This window comes from Artibeus jamaicensis, unplaced genomic scaffold, assembly GCF_021234435.1.
Source record: "Artibeus jamaicensis isolate MK-2021 breed Jamaican fruit bat unplaced genomic scaffold, CSHL_Jam_final contig_1016, whole genome shotgun sequence".
NCBI classification, from domain to species: domain Eukaryota; kingdom Metazoa; phylum Chordata; class Mammalia; order Chiroptera; family Phyllostomidae; genus Artibeus; species Artibeus jamaicensis.
Genome location: NW_026521195.1, coordinates 494,292 through 512,761, shown reverse-complemented (window position 1 = coordinate 512,761; position 18,470 = coordinate 494,292). Strand labels below are relative to the sequence as shown.

General features: G+C 57.2%; 1 protein-coding gene across 2 annotated transcripts in view; it reads right to left on the bottom strand.

Moving 5' to 3' along the window:
• The window catches only part of ABCA13 (ATP binding cassette subfamily A member 13), a 114,322-nt gene that overhangs the window by 75,445 nt on the left and 20,407 nt on the right, over window positions 1-18,470 (bottom strand). For both annotated transcript variants that reach the window (XM_053661418.1, XM_053661420.1), the window contains exons 8-16: window positions 17,333-17,496; window positions 16,552-16,631; window positions 15,793-15,911; window positions 12,399-12,593; window positions 9,845-10,009; window positions 8,779-8,956; window positions 7,083-7,222; window positions 2,897-3,010; window positions 1,142-1,232 (exon numbers count right to left, since the gene is read on the bottom strand). In XM_053661418.1, coding sequence (XP_053517393.1) covers window positions 1,142-1,232; window positions 2,897-3,010; window positions 7,083-7,222; window positions 8,779-8,956; window positions 9,845-10,009; window positions 12,399-12,593; window positions 15,793-15,911; window positions 16,552-16,631; window positions 17,333-17,496 — 1,246 coding nt within the window. The remainder of the gene's footprint in view (window positions 1-1,141; window positions 1,233-2,896; window positions 3,011-7,082; window positions 7,223-8,778; window positions 8,957-9,844; window positions 10,010-12,398; window positions 12,594-15,792; window positions 15,912-16,551; window positions 16,632-17,332; window positions 17,497-18,470) is intronic.

Genomic DNA, 18,470 nt, shown 5'->3' with positions numbered 1-18,470 from the left:
GCAGAGGTGGGGGGCCCCTCTCCCAGCGGGGCAAGGCTCCCAGCACCAGGGCTCCAGCCACCCCTCACCAGGCCCCAGTCTTTAACTGGGTCTGAGAAGACTGTTGCTCAGAACCTCATGAGAAAGGAAGGGAGTTCATCAAGACGTGATCACACACAAAAACACACCTACAACACTCACACATACAGAGCAAACCACAAAGCTGTGCAGATGGAGCCCGTGTGGGCCCCTCCCCCGGCCTGGGGACCGGGCCAGTGGACGTCAGCTTCTGGCCACAGCTTCCTCTCAAAAAGCACCCGTGGGACAGAGGGGTGGCTGGGAGCCTCCACCCAGCCCCAAATCTGTCAGACAGGACAGACCATCAACTGGGAGACACCAGAACAGAAACAGACAGAGGCCTGGTGGGTGGCAATCTGGTGACGCAGGGCCAGGCCAGCTGAGCGTCTACCGGACGCCCTTTCTGGATGCGCCAGCCCAGCCCCAGACTCCCGGGCATGTGGAAGGCAGTGCTGAGCCCCACGCAGACCCACAGGTCCACGGCCTGCACGCACAGAAGAGCTGTGTGCCCGTGGCCCTTATTTAAAACTGAACTCCACGTTTTCAAATCAGTGTAACTGCTTTCAGTTGACTACCAACTCCAAAGTATTAACTCAGTTTATAAAATGACTTTACAACTCGCAAGTCTTGTCATCAAATCAGAAGCCCTCCTTTTGACTACCTTCTGTACTATTCATGCCTGAGTCAGCCAATCAGAGGCCCCAGGCGGGACCGCCTTTGCAGAGAGTGAGGTGCAGCCCATTCGCCTGTAGATGGCGAGCCAGGACCGCACAGGAAGTGGCTTGTCAGCGTCCCCTGACACCTGGTGGCCCAAGGGTGAACCACCCACTTACGCCCACATTTTACTCTTACACACCCACACCCACACTCACACATGTGCACTCACATGCCCGTACATATACTAACTTACACTCACATATATGTAGACATACACACACTCTCACTCTTACACACTCACACGTGCACACGCACGTACGCACTCATACCCTTACAGACACACACACACATGCTCATGCCCACACTGACACACACTTGTACACTCACACTTACGCAGGTGTGCGAGTGCACACCCACGCTCACTCACCATATGTCTGGAGCCTTTCCGTCAGCTGGTCTACGTCGATGTGTAACTGGGTGCCCACGAAGCTCCTCACGAATCTGTTCCTCAGGGCCTCCTGCAGGGGCACCAGACAGCTGAGCAACAGCGGCACCCCTTCCCTGCAGCAGGCCTGCCTGGTGCGCCACGGTTTCCTTGTGTGTGCACAAGGTGCCCGAAAAGAGGCGCGGAAACCCCGCCATGCGGCACAGGCCAGCACGGGCTCTGCCTGGAGACAGAGGAGGTGGCGACGACGGCTCAGAGCGACGCTGTGCACAGACACTGAAGATGAGGGACCGGCCACACAGGTGCCGCCTATGGGTGAAGCATCCAGTGGGCCTTCGCCCTTTCACAGGCCTGCCACCAGGAGGTCGCACCACCAAATCTGGGGACAGGGCTCAGCCTTTCCCCAACCCTCAATCCTGTGACTCAGTCCCCTCAGGAAGTGCCCTCCGTGCATCAGCCAGGCATCACCCATGCGCTCCCAGGACGCCGAGTCTCGCACAACAGTGCCTGTGGTCACTGCAGCCACAGCGAGGCCCTCCTCGAAGTCTGCACTGTTCGAGACCTGACTCGTGACCGAGAGAATCTGCTCGGTCCCCACATCAGCAAGTTAGTCCAGGAGCAAACAAGTTAAAGACAACACTGCCACAGTCACAGCCGGTGCTTGCACGGGGAGGGGGGACCACCGTGACCGGGATCAGGCCCAGGGCCCCTGCCGCGCTCTGAGGTCCATCTCCGTTGCCCAGAGCCACCCTGGCCTCCGTGGCTCCCAGCCCAGGGCCACACACCAGGGCCATCCCTTGGAGCGCAGGGTCCTCTGACCAGGACCCGGCTGATGACAACGCATCCACTGTGCTGCAGGACTGCCCGTGGTGCTGGCAGCCAGCCCCCGCCCTCTCCGGCCCCCAGGGCCTGACCTGCGTCGCAGTGGGACCAGGGCACTCCGGCCTGCCCTCCCAGACTCCTCTCCCTCGGCTCTAAGAGCCAGGCACTCCCTGTAAAGCACCTGCTTTTGGAAGGACCCAGACACGGAAACACTCCCTGCCTGCTGTCCTGAGTTGCTCACAGCGGGCGTCACCTGCTCCCTCCCCTCGCAGCCAGGAAACCCGGGGCACAGGCCAGTTCAGGGACCAGTGCATGGGCACACGGCATGCAGGCTGGGAGTGAGGCCCAGCCATCCTGGCCGCGAATGCTCCCCACACCTTGAACTTCTCGGCGGGCTCACGAGAAGCAAGCCAGACAGGAATAGCCATGTGGGCCCCTCTGCCCATCTATCGGACATTGGGCAGGTTGGAGCCACATGAGCACCCCAAAGCCATAATATGACCCCCTCGCTGACACCTGCAGTAAGTGGCTCAGGTTCTGAAGCAGTCAGGCCACTGTAAAACACATGAACACATTACTGTGGAATGTGTTTCAATACAGAACATGAGAAAATGATCTCTGGTCATACTAATAGGCCTATGGTTGGAAATCTCACAAAACACACAAAAAGGCTTTGGAATTAACATGGAATGTAAAGCATGGGAAACTATTAATACATTATTAATAATATCTTGCATGGTGGCAAAATACTTGATCATTTACAAAATGTGTTTGCACAGTTCTTATGTTGACATTATGAGTCAGCTGGGAAACCGTCCCCCCCCCCCCCCCCCCCCGCCCAGTGGGCTCAGAGCCCAGCCCCCACTCTGCAGTCCGCACACCCCAGCCCTCGGACACCAAGGGGGCTCTGCTCACCTGCAGCTGGCCGAGCAACTGGCCATTTCCACCACTCTGAAAAATGCCAGATGCCTTCAGCAACGTTTCTGACAAAGTCCGTAGCTTGTCCACAAACAGGAAAGTGTAATTAGCCTGTGACACAAAGCATGCAGGTCACGTCAGTGTGCCAGTCAGGAGAGCCCGCAGTGCTGTGGCGGTGGCATGGAGACCCGTGTGGAAGCTGTCGGCCAGCGGAGCAGAGGTCTGACCCGGCTGCCTGCAGGCCGGCCGACACCTCCCCAGACCAGGCAGTGTGTGCCGACGCCCTCACAGCTCAGCTGTGTCCCCGAGACCTCTCGTCCACGCTCCTCCCGTCAGGTGCCACCCCTGTCCACTACAGCGCCCCCTTCCTACCCGTCTTGACGCCCCCCCATTCCCCTCAGTGTCCTCGCAGGGTCCCCAGTGTTTACCTCATTGTCTACACGGATGCCCCCGATGCACGCTGGCTGACTAAAGCAACATTTGCCCAAGCTCATCCAGGATCCCTTTCCAGCTACTACCCACGAGTCTGTGCACAGCCCCAGCCCCGTGGAGCCGAGAGCAGAGCCGATGGCCTCAGGGGCTGGTCCAGCATTTGGCACCACGGACACTGGCCCTGACCCACAGCACAGTGCCTGTGGCTTTCTCTCGAGAGGGAGCTCTGTCCTCGGGAAATAAGTGAGATACGTGCTCATACCTGCAAAGCGTCTCCTGCAGCATTTTGTGTTTGATACTGAAAATATTCTCAGTGCCAAAGAGAGAAGGGTAAAAAGGGCTGGGGTCCCAGGGAGCCCCGATAATGGCGCAGGTCACCCCGGGTCGGGGTGGGGGGAAGGCAGCCATCACCCTAAGGACCAACACCCTCCAGCAAGGCCCTGCTCTCAGGACCTCGCTCCCACTGGGCACCCAGCTGCGCCCACATCCCTGCCCCACCCTCCCTGGTCCTGTGTGTGTTCCCGCTCTGCTGAAGCCCAGTGGGCCCGCATGCATCTACCTCCACACAGACCTGAGAGGCGGGCCCACCTGGATGAGCACAGCCCCCCACTTCCACGGACAAACACCCGTCGGCCTGGGAAAAGGTCCTCCTAGTAAAGGAGGGGCCCATGCATGAGTCGAAGCCCTCGTCTGAGATTGACTTTAAAGAGATGGGAGAAACAGAGGAAATATTTCCTTTGTATTTTCGAGAGCAGTGAAAGAGGGGGAGGAGGCCACGAGGAAGGACCCTCTGCCCTGGGGCGGCATCAACTGTACACCAAGCGCCAGGCAGTGGGGGTTGGACTCAGTGGGACGGTAGCGTGTCACGGAAATGGCCAGACAACATGTCCCCTCAAGAGGGACCGGCGATGCAGTCCCCACTCTCCAAGGACAGCTGGGAGGAAAGGCAGAAAAGGAGAGGCCAGACAGTCTCGGACAGATGCGAGCACTCTAAGCGCAAGAGGGCCCGGCCCCGGCAGAGGCTGCCCCGAGAAGGGCATCAGTAGCTGCAGAAGGAGGCAGCCAAACACCCTAAGCCTGAAAATTCAAACACCATTTCTTACACCAGGTGAAATTATCAAAAAGGGACCACTGCCTAATGTGTCTCATAGAATTCGTAATTCTGGTTTAAAAAATAAACACATAAACATCCAGGAGGACACAAGGTGCTTTTTAGGGAGGGGCAAACATGGATGTAGCTTCAGCTCTCTTCTCCGCCGAAGCCCAGGTCAGGACACAATGACAGTTTTCAGGGGAAGGAGGCAAACCGAGAATTCCTCTGTCTAGCCAAGCACCTGCGATGCCCACGGAACCTCCCTGGCAGATATCCACGGAGAAAGGCCCTTCCCACACATTCCCCTGACCAAGTCACAGGAGGGCAACCTGAGCGAAAGTCTGTACATCACCTGAGAAGGCAGGTGTTTGCTAATACGGCCAACAGGGCCCTGAGCCACAAAACCACGCAAATATGGAACCAATTTTAAATAGTGGTCACCAAGTTCTTAGTTTAACCCAAAGGCTAGTAATAGTTCTGGAATGAGACCTTATAAAGTAGTGATGTGAAATTACAGTAAAAGTGGTGAGAGAAAAGCTACGATAGAAACGCAAGCGCTGTTTGCTCACTGTTAGGAAGACAACCCATGTGTCCCTGCTGCTCTCCTGGAAGGGCAGCGGGGGGGCGCAGGGGGTATTCTCGGCACTCACAACTGGGGAGAGAATAAACATGATGTACAAAACTGAAGGTAGAAAACAGAGGACAAAAAGAGATTCTATAAACAAATTTCCTTCAGCAAAAAGTGGGAAAAAATCGCACAGAGGACAAACATAGATTTCAAAACCATAAGGAAGATGACAATGACACCAAACTTGCCCATTATGACAGAAACTGTGACCAGGAAGAGAAGCCTCATTCCAAGGCTGGTCTTCGCACAGCCACTGGGGCAGTTAGTCGGGAGCCCCTCACCGAGGGTCTGAGCCAGCCGTGGGGCCGGGCCTGGACACACCACTGTGAGCGAGACGAAGACCTTTTCTTATAGACGGCAATATCCTACCGCAGAGAGGAAACTAGCAAAGCCAACCATTTTTATTAGACCCAAGAAAAGATTTTAGAAGTCAAGCAAAAACAAAAAAGCTAGAAATGTTCATGGCAAACAAATCCAAGCAAAAAGGGTACATGACGCACACATCATTTTGTTCTGAAAAAAGCTCACAGTTCATGATGGTCATTCATCATGCCCTTGTCACCACCACACGGAAAGACATGAACACAACTAGAACCAGGGAAGGGCGGGACAGAGACAGAATGGCAGGACACACTGAGACGGCCCCGAGCCTCCGCAGGACCAGCTGGCGACGACTCGAACCCAATCCACAAGCAAGACTCTCACTCACGGCTGAAGTCCTGGCCCCACTGCTTGCTCACTGCACAGTCTCAGCCAAGTCACGGAGAACCTCAGCCCCAGCTTCCAAACAGTGCGGGCAGGGCTGCTGTGAGGGGTGAGAATAGTAATGCTCCGCATATTAACCCAGGGCCAGGGCCGCTCAGCAAGGCCGCCTGTGAGGTCAAACTGCAGAGGTGTGGAGGGGGAGTGTGTTACTGCAACCAGTCACATTGGTAAAAATTGTTCGTCTTTTTTACAAATAAAGGATAGGCACACTTTATTCACAGTAAGGCAAAAGTAGGCTTCCAGTTGTTCATATGCAAAATAATACAATTAATAGATAACTACACACAAATAAATTCTGTTTCACATACTTGCAATTATAAACCTCCTTTTGCCCTGACCTGTGTATACGATGTATTTTCCGTATTTACACATATATTTACATGTAGCCAGTTACTGCCACCTAAAGAGGTGGAAGTGCCCTAATTTATCCCACATGTACATACCCTCACTTTCCTGGTGCCCAGAAAACATTCACTGAAACTAAAACAACTGCTGATCAAATCCCAAAACATATGTTATTTTTATTATGCAATTAGAAATTCTCAGCAAAAAATTTGTGTAAACACTTTTAAAATTAACAAGTTAAAACATTTAAGTATTATCATGAAAGCCTCCAATTAAAGGATATTATTTAGGAAATGGTTATATAGAAAATTATAATAATAAAAGATATTGAATGTAACCAACATTCAGACTCGAATGCGTTTGTTATTAAAGAGTGAAAATTACCAACAAAGCCCCCACTGAGTATGTCGCTAACGTGACGGCACCGCCTCCGAGGACAGCAGGGCACAGAAGTCGGCGGTCACTCAAACGAAGGGAGAACGGGAAGCAGCGCAGCAGCCAAGCCCTGATCAAACACACACACACACACACACACACACACGCAGTTAACTGCATACACCCTGCTTATCCCGACAGCAGGTGCCTCAGGTGGGCTCCTCCTCAGCCCCCAGGTGCACCCAGCGCCTGCACCCCCAGCTTTCCTGCAACTGCCTGAGCCGGCCCTCCTGCCTGTCTAACCGTCCTCATGCAGCAGCTGCTCCAAAGAACACCTGGCCAGCAGAATGTCCACCTCGGAGAGGGTGGCTCTGCAAGCCCAACGTGAACGGCAGGGACAAGGACACAGGCCAGAACAGACTAGAGTCAACACACGAAACCCTTCGGTGAGCCAACTGATGTGACAATCATGTGGACTGCGTTAAAAGATCCCTCCCTGCCATGCAGCTAGAACGGCCACCACAGCCTCGATTGCTGGAGCCTACCTTCCGAATGACCTTGCTGATCTCCGGGGTATTCGGGGTGTATAGGATTTGTCCGTGTAATATGGGTTTCAGGAAGGACCACACCAGGGCACCGTCTGGAGACTGCAGGATTTCCTGATAAAGCTTCAGGCAGAACGGGGCTGTCGCAATGTTTAAAAAAAAAAGGGTTACTCAAGACACCGGGAGCCCAGGAGCGGGGACCCTCACTTCCGAATCTGCATGCTCTGCCCTCAGCGCGCAGTCGAGGCAGCTCTGCACTTGGGCGGGACATGCAGCGGTGCTTGTTCCCCACGCTGCACTCGGGGCTCTTGTCCCCCGAGAAACTACAAGACACCACGCCCACGCCCACCATTTGAAGGAAAGGACAGCGTGGCCTGCACGGTTCCAACTAAGTCATCATGACAGCACTGAGCAGTGGGCAGGCCCCCTGAAGGTGAATGTTGTAATAAAAAGGGATGTCCCTGGTCTTCAGTGTAGGAAACACTCATCTCAACAATACAGTTCTGGGCCCAGAACAAGATGTTTTAATCGAGTTTTAGCTTTATCAGTGGCCACTGTGTTTTCTTGGCTGCACCACAGAGAGCTGGTGAACTTCCTACTTTGATGCAGGGATCGCCTCGTGTCCACCCAGATCCCCCATCCCTCACAGGGGGTCCCTCATGGGGGCGCCTGCCCTGGCCGCTGCGCAGTGGGAGCTGCCTCGACTCCACCCACAGAGGCCTCATGGAGGCGGAGCCTCCATCACCCCAGAGATTTGTAACCCAGCAGAATGGGGTCTGAAGCTGGCGATGAGAGCTTCCTGTCACTAGTTCACTGTCCCCTGCAGAGAACATTTAGAATGGAAATATTATCTTAGCTTTAAAGTCCTAATTCCTAACACCTAGGACGTGAAGAGTACTGCTGTGAATATTTCCAGTATTCACTTTACCTTCCAAATTCACCATTTAAAAAGAAAAGACAAGTTCCTTCTATTCAAAAGTACTATAAAATTGATAGAGACAATCCCATAAAATATAAATTAAGAGTAGGACTACACGATGAATTTTAATGCATGAATTCTAGAGCTGGCCCTTACTGTTATTTTAACAACTTACACTTTAAGTTATACTGACTTTGATTTCAGAAAAGACATAATCGCATGTGTGTGCCAGCACCATGTCAGCGTTCGGCAGCCTCCCACCCACGAAGGACACTTCGCTGAGAGTCTCTGTCACACATGGGTGCTGCATTTTGTCAAACGCTCTTTCTGCGTCTATGAATGCGATTGTATGCCTCTCACCTCTCATTTTGTGGTGTATCATGATCTTTGATTTGCAGGTATGGAACCAACCTCGCATACCCGGGATAAATCCCACTTGATCATGATGTTATTCTTTTTAATGCTTTGCCAAGTCAGTGTGTTAATATTCCATTGATGATTTCTGCACCTATGTTGCCAGAGGGACACTAGGCTTACAGGGGTTGGTGGGGAGATCACTCTGTAAGTTACACAAGGGTTTCACCACTGTGCTGTATACCTGAAACTAACGTGACGTCGGTGCCTGGAACTTTAAGCCCCCATGAAGAGACAGGGCAAAAGGCAGAGGGTGCGGCAGGAGCTCCCTGCCCCCCTTCCACACAGAGGGCTCCATACAGAGCAAAGCTAACGATCGACGTGCAAGTCACTCTGAACAAGCGTGGCTTGCTGTTCGCTTACTTGAGTCTTTAGGAATGTTGAACTTTTCCTTGTCATCTCCCAGGAGTTCGTTAACTCTGGGCAAGTGCAAAAACAAGTGCGAGCTGCTAAGGAAAGATGCTTCCTCCTTGCAAACCATCTTCATCACCGCCTGGAAGGAGCCGAAGGCAGAGCTCCTGGCCTGGTCACTGAGTGGCACCTGGGAACGTGTGAGAAACGCACTTCAGTGATGCAGGGACTCACTGCAATGCCCTCCCAGAGCGCAGTGCCCTCTCCCACAGAATATTCATGGGCTGGGCAGGCTGGGGGACGCAGGCTGGGCTGCGGTCCTGCTGTTCCTGCCGGCCCAGCTGCCCAGGGAGAAGGCAGACGTCATCCCATACCAGCAAACCCTTGTCCAGTGGCAAGTCACTGACCCATAAACAGGCACTGACTCAGACTGCAGTCCGTGTGCCATCCAAGACACGGTCTGTGTGTTGCTGCTGCCTAACTGCCTGGACCCTGAGCGTCTCTCCAAACTGCCCCTTGCTGACAGAAGCACGGAGGCCCCACCACCAGGCAGCCAGAAGGCTCCGCCGTCCACCGCATCCACACCCCCTGTCTGCACACTCCCACACCACTCCCCTCCCCGGGTCCGTCCCCCACAGAGGGTTCAAGCAAAGACCAGTGTTCTGCCACTGACCTCACTGCAGTGTGTTTGTATTCCCAGAAATGATCTGCAATTTGTAAGCCAATTATTTGTATGTAAATAAATGTTTTAAGGCTTTTTAAGGCAATTTACTCTCTGAATTAAGTTCAATGGCCCCTGGAATCTCACTTGTGCTGACAAGTGAGAGGGACTTCCGGTTTCCCAGGCCACTCGTGAACTGCCCTGAGGGGGTGTGCAGGCCCACAGGCTCCTCTCACTGGTGCTCAGGAGATGCCAGACCTCACTCTGTCACGCTGTCGCCTCCAGAGCCCTTAGAAGGCAACCCTGTCCCTGTGTGCTGCTGCCTGGGGCAGAGGTGGGTGTTGGAGGAGAAGCGCAGGTGAAAGGGACAGGCCAGCACACCGGGCTGTGTCCCTGAGGCCCAGAACACAGATGCACCTGTTGGAAGTCAGACACATCCAGCAAGGCTGTGATTTTTGACGAGTGAAGGAACTCGGGGAGGTGTTCCAGGACGTGGCTGGCTCTGGGGAGCAGGTGGCTGAGCCTGGAGACGACGTCCAACAGGGAGCGGAGCATGCGGTTGGCCTCCGCCGGTATCAGCATCTGGAAGGAAAAACACGAGGGGAAATGAGGCCACAGGGTTAAAGCTCACATGCCTCCTCTGAGCAGGAACTGGTAACGCGTCGCCCAAAGTGTGTGTGACCTGGTGCTGCAACTGAAATCGTTTCAGAACGTTGTTCTGAGTCTCTCCAGCACCAAAGGGGACATTTCAGGAGAGGATCGGGGTAGGACAATTCCTGTGTGTGAGACAAGTTCAGCCCTGCTGCTTCCCAGGGTTCCGACGGGCCCACAGGCTTGGGGACAGGGCTCACTGTTGGGGCTATTGGCTGAGGACACTGAGGCCTGGGCGGTCCCCTCACAGTGAGGAAGGGCAGGGCGGGGGCTTAACCTCAGAAACGTCAGTGTGCTCTGACACCACCCCCCACTCCACCCCCGTGGGGCCACTTAGCAGCTGCTCGGGAGAGGGAGCCCTCACAGGCAGGGGTCTCCCTGCCCGCCATGGATGTTCTTGTGGCCACAGGGACAAGAAGGGTTGGCAGTGTCGGCTGCTCACTAAGTGCATGTAAGACAGACAGGCAGACAAGGAAACACAGCCTCCTCCTGGAGAGGGAGAATCCCAGCCCCCCCCGCCCCCAGTCCTCAGACCAGCCACAGCCCCGCCATTACCACTCCACTTCGGCCCCTTCGGCTCAGTGGCCACAGCTGCCTGCTGCCCCTTGCTGTCCTGCCTACAGCCGAGGCCATGGCCCACCTCCCACAGATGAGCTCGGCCAACGATGCCCAGGCTCCCTCGGTGGGACAGCAGGGACAGCCCGGCAGGAGGAACGCCCTGCCTCACTTTGGTCACCAGTGCCTCCCACCTTCCCAAGGCAGCGGCCCCGGAGAAGTGGGCCGGAGGCCCCAATTCACAGTGGGCAAGGCAGGGGCTGTCACCGCGCTGGAGACCAGGTGAGCGCACCAACTGACATGGCCAACTGTGCTCTGCAGAGAGCTCAGTAGCACCCGCGCAGTCTGAGAGCGAGCCGGGCCACGCCAGCATCTGCTGCGATGGCACCTCTCACCCAGGGCCGAGGGCGGGGCTAAGCAGGCACCCAGGACCTTGTGTCTAGAAGTTTCCTGATGGTAACCAGGAGCTGTTGCGAATGACTGTGTTGTTTCCTGTGTCTGGGAGACGGACCCCCACCCCGTGTCGCATCCTTGTCACAACCCTGCTGGCCCATGTGTGCGTACGAGAGTGACAGCCAAGACGTGGCTCAGCAGTGCGCTGCACGTAGTCCCAGACGTGAGGCAGGCAGGGGGGCTGCGGGGGTGCCAGACACAAAACTGAGCTGGTCTGCACATTAGCCGGGAGCAGGGTCCCCCGGGAGAGAGGCAGTCTTGCCAAACACAGGGACACAGGACATGCTCATCCTCCTACTTCTGGGTCTAAAATGGACACAATCTGCACACTGACCTTTGGGGCAGGGAGGGCGTGTCATGTGTCGTGTGTGCAGTCACAGAAGTGGGGGGTGACCGCAGAGGAAACTGGGCAGGGATGGCAAGTCCACCTTTTCCTGATGCTCCAAACTGCTCCCCCAGTGAGTGCTCCCCCAGGCCTGGAGCGCCCAACGCCTCCGCGCTGATCTCTAAGTAGCCTGATGCTGCCGGGATCAATCTCTGGGAAGTGACCTAGAGCAAGACCAGTGCCTAAGGTAGGGGGTGGGGTTTCTGCAAACTTAAGTAAAGATTCCCGCAGTGGAGGCCAGAAGATGGGGAAGCTTCTGGAAGAGGCAAGCCGAGAATGGAGGACTAGGCTAGGGACGGCACACAGCCGCTGCTCTTTGTGAAGGGTGTGATCCAGCTTCCCCGTGGGCTGTCCACGCCCACACCCACCCCTGTCCACTGTTCCCACATTCCTTGCAGCCTTTGGGCACCTGCAGCCCCTGACCCTGCCCTCCCTGCAAGGTTCACAGGGGCCTGGGCCTGCTCCCTGGTGGGCACTCTCCGTCTGCATGCCTCCTCCAGTGGGCGTGTCACCCTCAGGGGACAGAGCCTGTGGGGCCAAGGAGGGTGGCTGCAGGCCCTGCCTCAGAGGGCAGCAGGAGGGGCTGGCAGACCCCAGTGTCCCCGGACTCTCACCTCAGGAGGCTGGGCCTTGAAGAAAAGGAGCCTGCAGGGAACCCGGGGGTGTTTTTCACTGCTGGACCTTCTGTACTGAGTAGCTGCACTCCCACCAGTGCTGTCGGATGTCCTGATGGGCAGACGCCTCAAGTCCCCAGACACCCCTCGGTCCCAGGCCCCACCCTGGAGTCTACACACAGGAGACAACAAGGGTGGCCGAGGCCAGCGCTCTGTTCCCTGCGGTCCTCACTGCTGTCTACTCATCTCTGCACCATGAATGCGGCCCCAACAGACACCCACGGGGGCGTCCCCCCAGCCATCACCCCCGTACCTTGTAAATGAAGCCACGGAGGTCCAGGTGCTGGCCCATGGACACCAGCAGGGAGTAGACAGCAGCCCCGGACAGGCCACACAGCTCCTTCACGGCCAGTGTGGACTGCTCACCCTCCGGGAAGGCCAGCAGGAGACGCAGGGTGTCCTCGTCACACCTCCCAGAAAGAGCCACCTCCAGGGCGCCCGACAGGACCTAGCCGAAGCACAAGGGTCAGACGGGACACACCGAGAGCTGCGGCCCGACTCCCCGAGGAGCCCCTAAGCCGGTCTCCCAGAATGTCAAAGACCTCCGGGAGCCGCACCAGCCCAGCCTCTGCTCTGGTTCCCAAGTTCTGAATGGAGCCATCTCAGAAATGCCACGGAGCTCAAGCCATCTGCCCCTTCTGCTGACGCAGAGTGAGACCGCTGTCCAGCACTCACTGGACCCCTCCTCCCTCAGGGAAGCTCCTGGAAGGTGTGCCCCTGTCTTTCCTTCACGTTGAGTCTCAGCCTTCACTCCTTTCTGTTACCCAAGTCAAACTGTGTCTTTCCTCCTCCATCAGTTTGGTCCCCAAACTGAAACCAGACTTCTGAGCTTGCTACCATTTTTTGGAGAGGAAAAGTGAATGGAGCCCGAGGGGTGCTGGGGACACCCGTGTCCACTCTGGTTTATCCGTGCCAATGCGCCGTCATGCGGCTGCACTGCATCTCCGTGTGGGCACACTGTCAGTGAGCGACTTTCATGACGAGTCGAGGGAGGCCCTCAGAGACCATAACCCAGAGAGTGGCCGAACTCACGGGGCGCTTTCACACCACGTCACACACACCCCACTGACCGAGGCACGGACAGCGTGCCAGTCCGGGCCCTCCACCGAAACAGAGCCAGGAGGGCGGGCACCGGCAGTGCCGAGGTTTCCGTGGGCAGCAGGCCTGTCCACACCTGCTGTGTAGCCTTGGTCTTGGCCGCCATCTGCACGTCCCCGACCCTCCCCACTAGGGTCCTATTTGACACATCCCTCAGAATTTAGAGCCCTGGCAAAAAAGGTTATCTTTAAAAACTGTGCGCCCTTCTTTTAAGCGAGCAGGGGAGGCCCCCCATGGGCCCCCAGCAACTGCACAGGCGCGCTGCACACAGGAGCGCGGGGCGGCCACTGCCCTGCCCTTCCGTACCCCGCCGCTCCTCGTCACCTCTCCACCTCTCTCTATGCCCACTCTTCTCATCCGAAGGTGCCCGGGGCCCGTGGACACAGATGGGGAACAAAGAAGCCAAGGTAACACCTGCTCTGTCGGCTGGAAAGACCACCTGTGAGTCCTCTTTAAAGTGAACAGGCGTCTTTCAACTTGGGCTTTGCTGAGGCTGACCCGGCCAGTTATTGGACACACAAGTGCCATGTGCTGGACGCCCTTTCCCGGTGGGAAGAGGGTGAGGAGCCCAGGAGGCAGGGCAGACAGCAGGTGGGCTGGCACACACGCACCCCCGTGCACACCTGTGCACACCACATGCCACAGACTAACCTACTTGGGTTCAAAGTCTCACCCAGAAATGAAGGTGACCCGGGGAGAGCATCTGCGTGTTCAGCAGGAGGCAAAACCCTGTGTTCAAAGAAGCACCAGGGAGGGGACTGGGCTTTGCCCAGCTGGTACTTCTGGACTCAGAAGGCAGTGAGGGGACTGCTGGCTATCCCCTGCCGAACTGTGACCAGAACGCAAGGCTGACAGGGAGACAGACATAGGGACTGGAAACAGGGAGGGAGCCAGCCACATCAGAGGTTGAAAGCGCGAAGCAAGTGAGGCCAGGGCCGCGGCTTCAGAAGTTGGTCTCTTGTGCGAAGACGTGCCTCTCCACTCCCAGTGCCCACCGGTTCCCAGCTGTGCGATGCTGGACGGCCCGACAGGGCGGGGGTCCCGGGGGAGCAAGCTCGGGACCCTTCCAAAGGACCGGTGCCACATGGCAGGAAGATGGTGGGGGTGCGACAGAAGGATCTAGAAGGGCCAGCTGCTGCTGCATCCATGTGACCTCCCGGAGGCCCGAACGTCCATGAGCCTCAGCTCCTTCGTCCTCATGCAGAAGCCATGGCAGACCAGACAGGACCACAGGGAGAACTAAACACAGGTTCTGCGAGGCACCTGGCTCGGGACAGCGGGGCTGGAAGGAGGTGGGCGCTGGCAGGCCAAGAGTCCCGAGGGACAGCCACAGCTCCTGCCTGGCCCCTCTGTCTCCGCGTCTGGGACTCTCTGTCTTTTCTGGCCTCAGGCAGGACCACAGTTCCACACCCACCCACAGGCAGGACCTCGGGCAGCACACCAGCCACGGAGGTATGAAGAGGCTGTCCGTGTTACTTCCTACGGCAAGCTTTGGAAATGACCAGCAGACCCAGGGTCAGTCCCTGGGTGAATCCTGACCACCAGCAGGCCTGGGGACCTGCTGAGACGGATTCACAAGTGACTGAAGTCCGGCGGCAAAGTCCAGGGAGGCAGTAGCGGAAGTGACCTCACACAGCACAGCGGCGCTGCCTGCTGGTCACCTGGCCCTCCTAGAAGTAACCTGAGCCCCGAAGGGGCATTTCCTCGTGAACATAACTGCCCAGCCCAGGGCCTGTGGACACACTTCGCAGTCAAAGCCAGTAAGCTGTCCGTTTACTCTTGTGGCAGGAGTGCCCCCAATGACCACGCTGTGCCACCACGTGGGGCCAACGACGCTCACTGTCGAGGTGGCAGAGGAAGAGCTGTGATTAGCCTCCACACCAGCCTCCTCGCTGCACCACCCTCCCCGGTAGGACACTCGTGACACCCAGTGGCCGGCGCCCACTCAGGCAGCTGCATCAGCCCCGAGATTACAGGGGAGTGAGCCGGCCCACACCCTGTGGTCTGCAGGCTCCAGACCGAAACTGCCCCTCCCCACACATGTGCATCTGTCACCCTGATGGGCTCACTGAGTCACCCGTCACCCTCCATGGACACTCCAGGTCCCCACACCCCACCTCCATCACCCGAACCCCGGACCCCAGTGCCCTGGAGGCGCCTGGCTGTCACCGCTCACTGCTGTCACTGGGAGCCCCGCACTACGGTCCGGCCGCACAGGCACTCTCTGCCCAAGGGAAGTCACAGCCCGCATTCAGCTGCTCTCAGACGTGCTAGTTTTGTGCGTTTCTGAGAACCATGCGACCCCTCTGCCCGGGCAGCCCTGGGTGCTGTGCAGAGGGGCTAAGAACCTGGAATAAGAGCCGCCGCCAACTGTAGTCTTTCTTCCCCTCGTGAGGTCAAGGACAGTCTTTGGTCCTGGCCCTGCAGTCTCATCTCCTTTCTGCCTCCAAGGGGCACCACTCCCAGCAGCTCGACCCCCACCACAGAGGGGAGAGGGGGTTGATGGGCCGGAAGCTCAGGTGGCCGAGGGCTGAAGCAGCCACACGAACCTGTGAGCGGGAAATGTTTGCTTCCAAAATACTGCTGATTGTTTCATCTGAGATGTGGATGGATCGAAGTGCCTCAGTTACCTCGGTGATGTTCCTCATCAAATCTCTCACTTTCATGTCTGGAGACAACAAAAGAAACAATGAAATAGCCCATGATCGGGCTGTTACTGCAGAAGCAGACTTCGACGGTGACCCTGCAGGCTACAGGAGCCTCGGCGGTGACAGACTGGAGGTCCAGTCTCAGGAACTCGCCCCAGGCAGGAGCTCCATCGCTCACCCTGGGGGCCAGCCACGCCCCGGAGAGGGGCATCTCTGCTCCCCTGCTCTATCTCGGGGGCCTGTGTGTCTAACGTTTGCTCCAGGAAGATGTTTGCCAAGGGAGCAGTGACCACAGGCCACCAGACCCCCACCCGCATCTACTTGTGTCACTTCTCACCCCCAGAGGAAGACCCGGGAGGATCTGCAGCAGCCTTCGGATTTGGCTGGTGAGGCCACCAGGCCTGGAGGGGGCAGGCGGCCGGTCCGGGGGCCGGGCCAGGGTGCGACCAGACCACCAGAGGACCCCCTCCTGTCCCCGACTGCAGTCCTGGGTCTCAGAGCTTGCCTCCTCACCCCGGTGCATCAGATGAGCCACGCTCTAATTGTTACTGATCTCGACAGCATGGCTTTTCCTTTACAGGTTTCCTTTCAGTCACATTTCTGTGTGACAAACTAAATTGCATTTTTAATCACATGGATGTGGAGGAAGCAAACACTTACCCGCAATTACCGTGAAATTGCTAAGAAACGCCATAATAGAAGTCCCGGAAAACAAAGTCTCTTCAAGTCTTTGGGCCAACCTAAAACGGCAGAAAACTAAAGCGTGTTTACACAGGATGAAACGACAGACACTGTGCTGGGTGAGTGACACTGCCCGGCGCCCCGGGGCACTCGAGGCCACCAGGTGGCATCTCACAAGGCCTCGTGGGCAGCCCAGCACTGTGTCCCCGGTGCTGTGTGTGTGCACCCCCAGACACCACAACTCCCAGCTCTGCTCCTCAGGGCTCACCAGGCTGAGGAGTCTAGGGAAGGAGGGAGCATCACAAGCAGCTGCCCATGAGGGTGGATGGAGTGGACAGGGCAGACCACGGATGTCTGAGGACTCAGGACCCCAAGAAGTCAGAGCTCCGGTGAACGGGCCGCCGGCACAGTAGAGTGCCCAACGTCCCCCCAGGGTTCACACTTGGAGAACAAGGAACAGAATCAACCCCACACAAGGAAGTAATTGAAAGATCTTGTATGAGCCTCGACACACTCAACACGGCAGCGTCATCTTGGTCCCAACACCCCGACCTGAGACCCCCATCGCCGACGAAGCCTTAGAGCTGACGCTGCGCACCTCACAACTGAAGGGTTGGAGCGCAGTGTGGTTCAGAAACCACCCACATTAACACAGGTGCTGAAGGGGGCGGCACACTGCCATCTAAAGTGCATCACTGAAGGGCGTGAGCCAGCCCATCCCTGAGGGAGACCTGGGAGCAGCGGGCCCCCGGGGACGTACTTGAACAGATGCTGCGGGGCCCAGTCCAGCGCAGAAGCACAGGCACAGCCCTGGGCGCTGGTGTGCAGCAAGCTGCTCCTGAGGTGCTCCACGGCAAGGGAGAGGTTCCTGCCGAGACCTTCGCAGCTGAGCACACGGGGCGAGGACCACGTCTCCCTCAGCTCCTGGAAGACACCGCAGCGCTGTGGTCAGAAGGAAGCTCGCGTCTGCTTCCCGGGGCAGCGTGCCCACACTGTGGGCTCTCAGCATGTTTTCCCAGAACCAGAGAGCCGGTGGGCCCTCAGCTCTGGGAACACAGGTCGCGTGCAGGAAGCCCCGGCCCAGGCTCTGCTCAGGGGCCCTCCTCGAAGGGAGGAGCCTCCAGCTCAACCAGTGGTCACTATGTGCAAATCAAATTGTCTCCACATTCTGCTATTCCTGCTCTGGATTTCATCCTTAAATTCAACGTGATTCCGACATCTGTACTGGGGAGGAGGAAAGGGGCGCTCCAGCACGAGACCATGGGGGGGCCAGGTGGGAGCAGCCATGGGGAGGCTGCAGGTCAGCCTCTTCTCCAGGGTGATCCCATTGAGGGCCAGTCAGGCAGGGGCGCTGTCTGCCCTGCAGGCACAGCGCTGCTCCCCTGGGCCCGCAGTACAGGCTGCGGGGGTGGCAGGAGGCCCCCATCCAGCCTGGAGGTCCAGCCACCAGCTCCAGTTCGGCTCCTCCCAGCAGTGTGGGACTGGCCAGGCATCTGTCGTTTGTGGAAGCAATTTCTGGCCCTCATGCAGCTCCACACTGTGACTCTCCACTGCCTCGAGCAAAGAGTGAGGAGCTCGCAGTGAAGCTACCTCACAGCCGTCCAATCAGCCAAGACGCTCCCTTGGAGGGGAGTCCGTGCTGACAGCGGGAAAGCCAGGTGGATGTGGAGACTGGGAGAATGACCATGCCACTGTGCCTGCAGCCTGCCCAACTGTCTGGGCCCCTCCTGCCCCTCCTCCTGGACAGGATGTGCGCTGAGAGCGATCAGAGGGGCCTGGGATCACAGACCCACCCCCGGAGCTCTGCATCCTGAGATAAGTTCTTCTGTTTGTAACATCAGACAGACTCCTGCTTTTCATCCATACTCCCCTGGCTGTTAGCAGCCTGATCACTGACA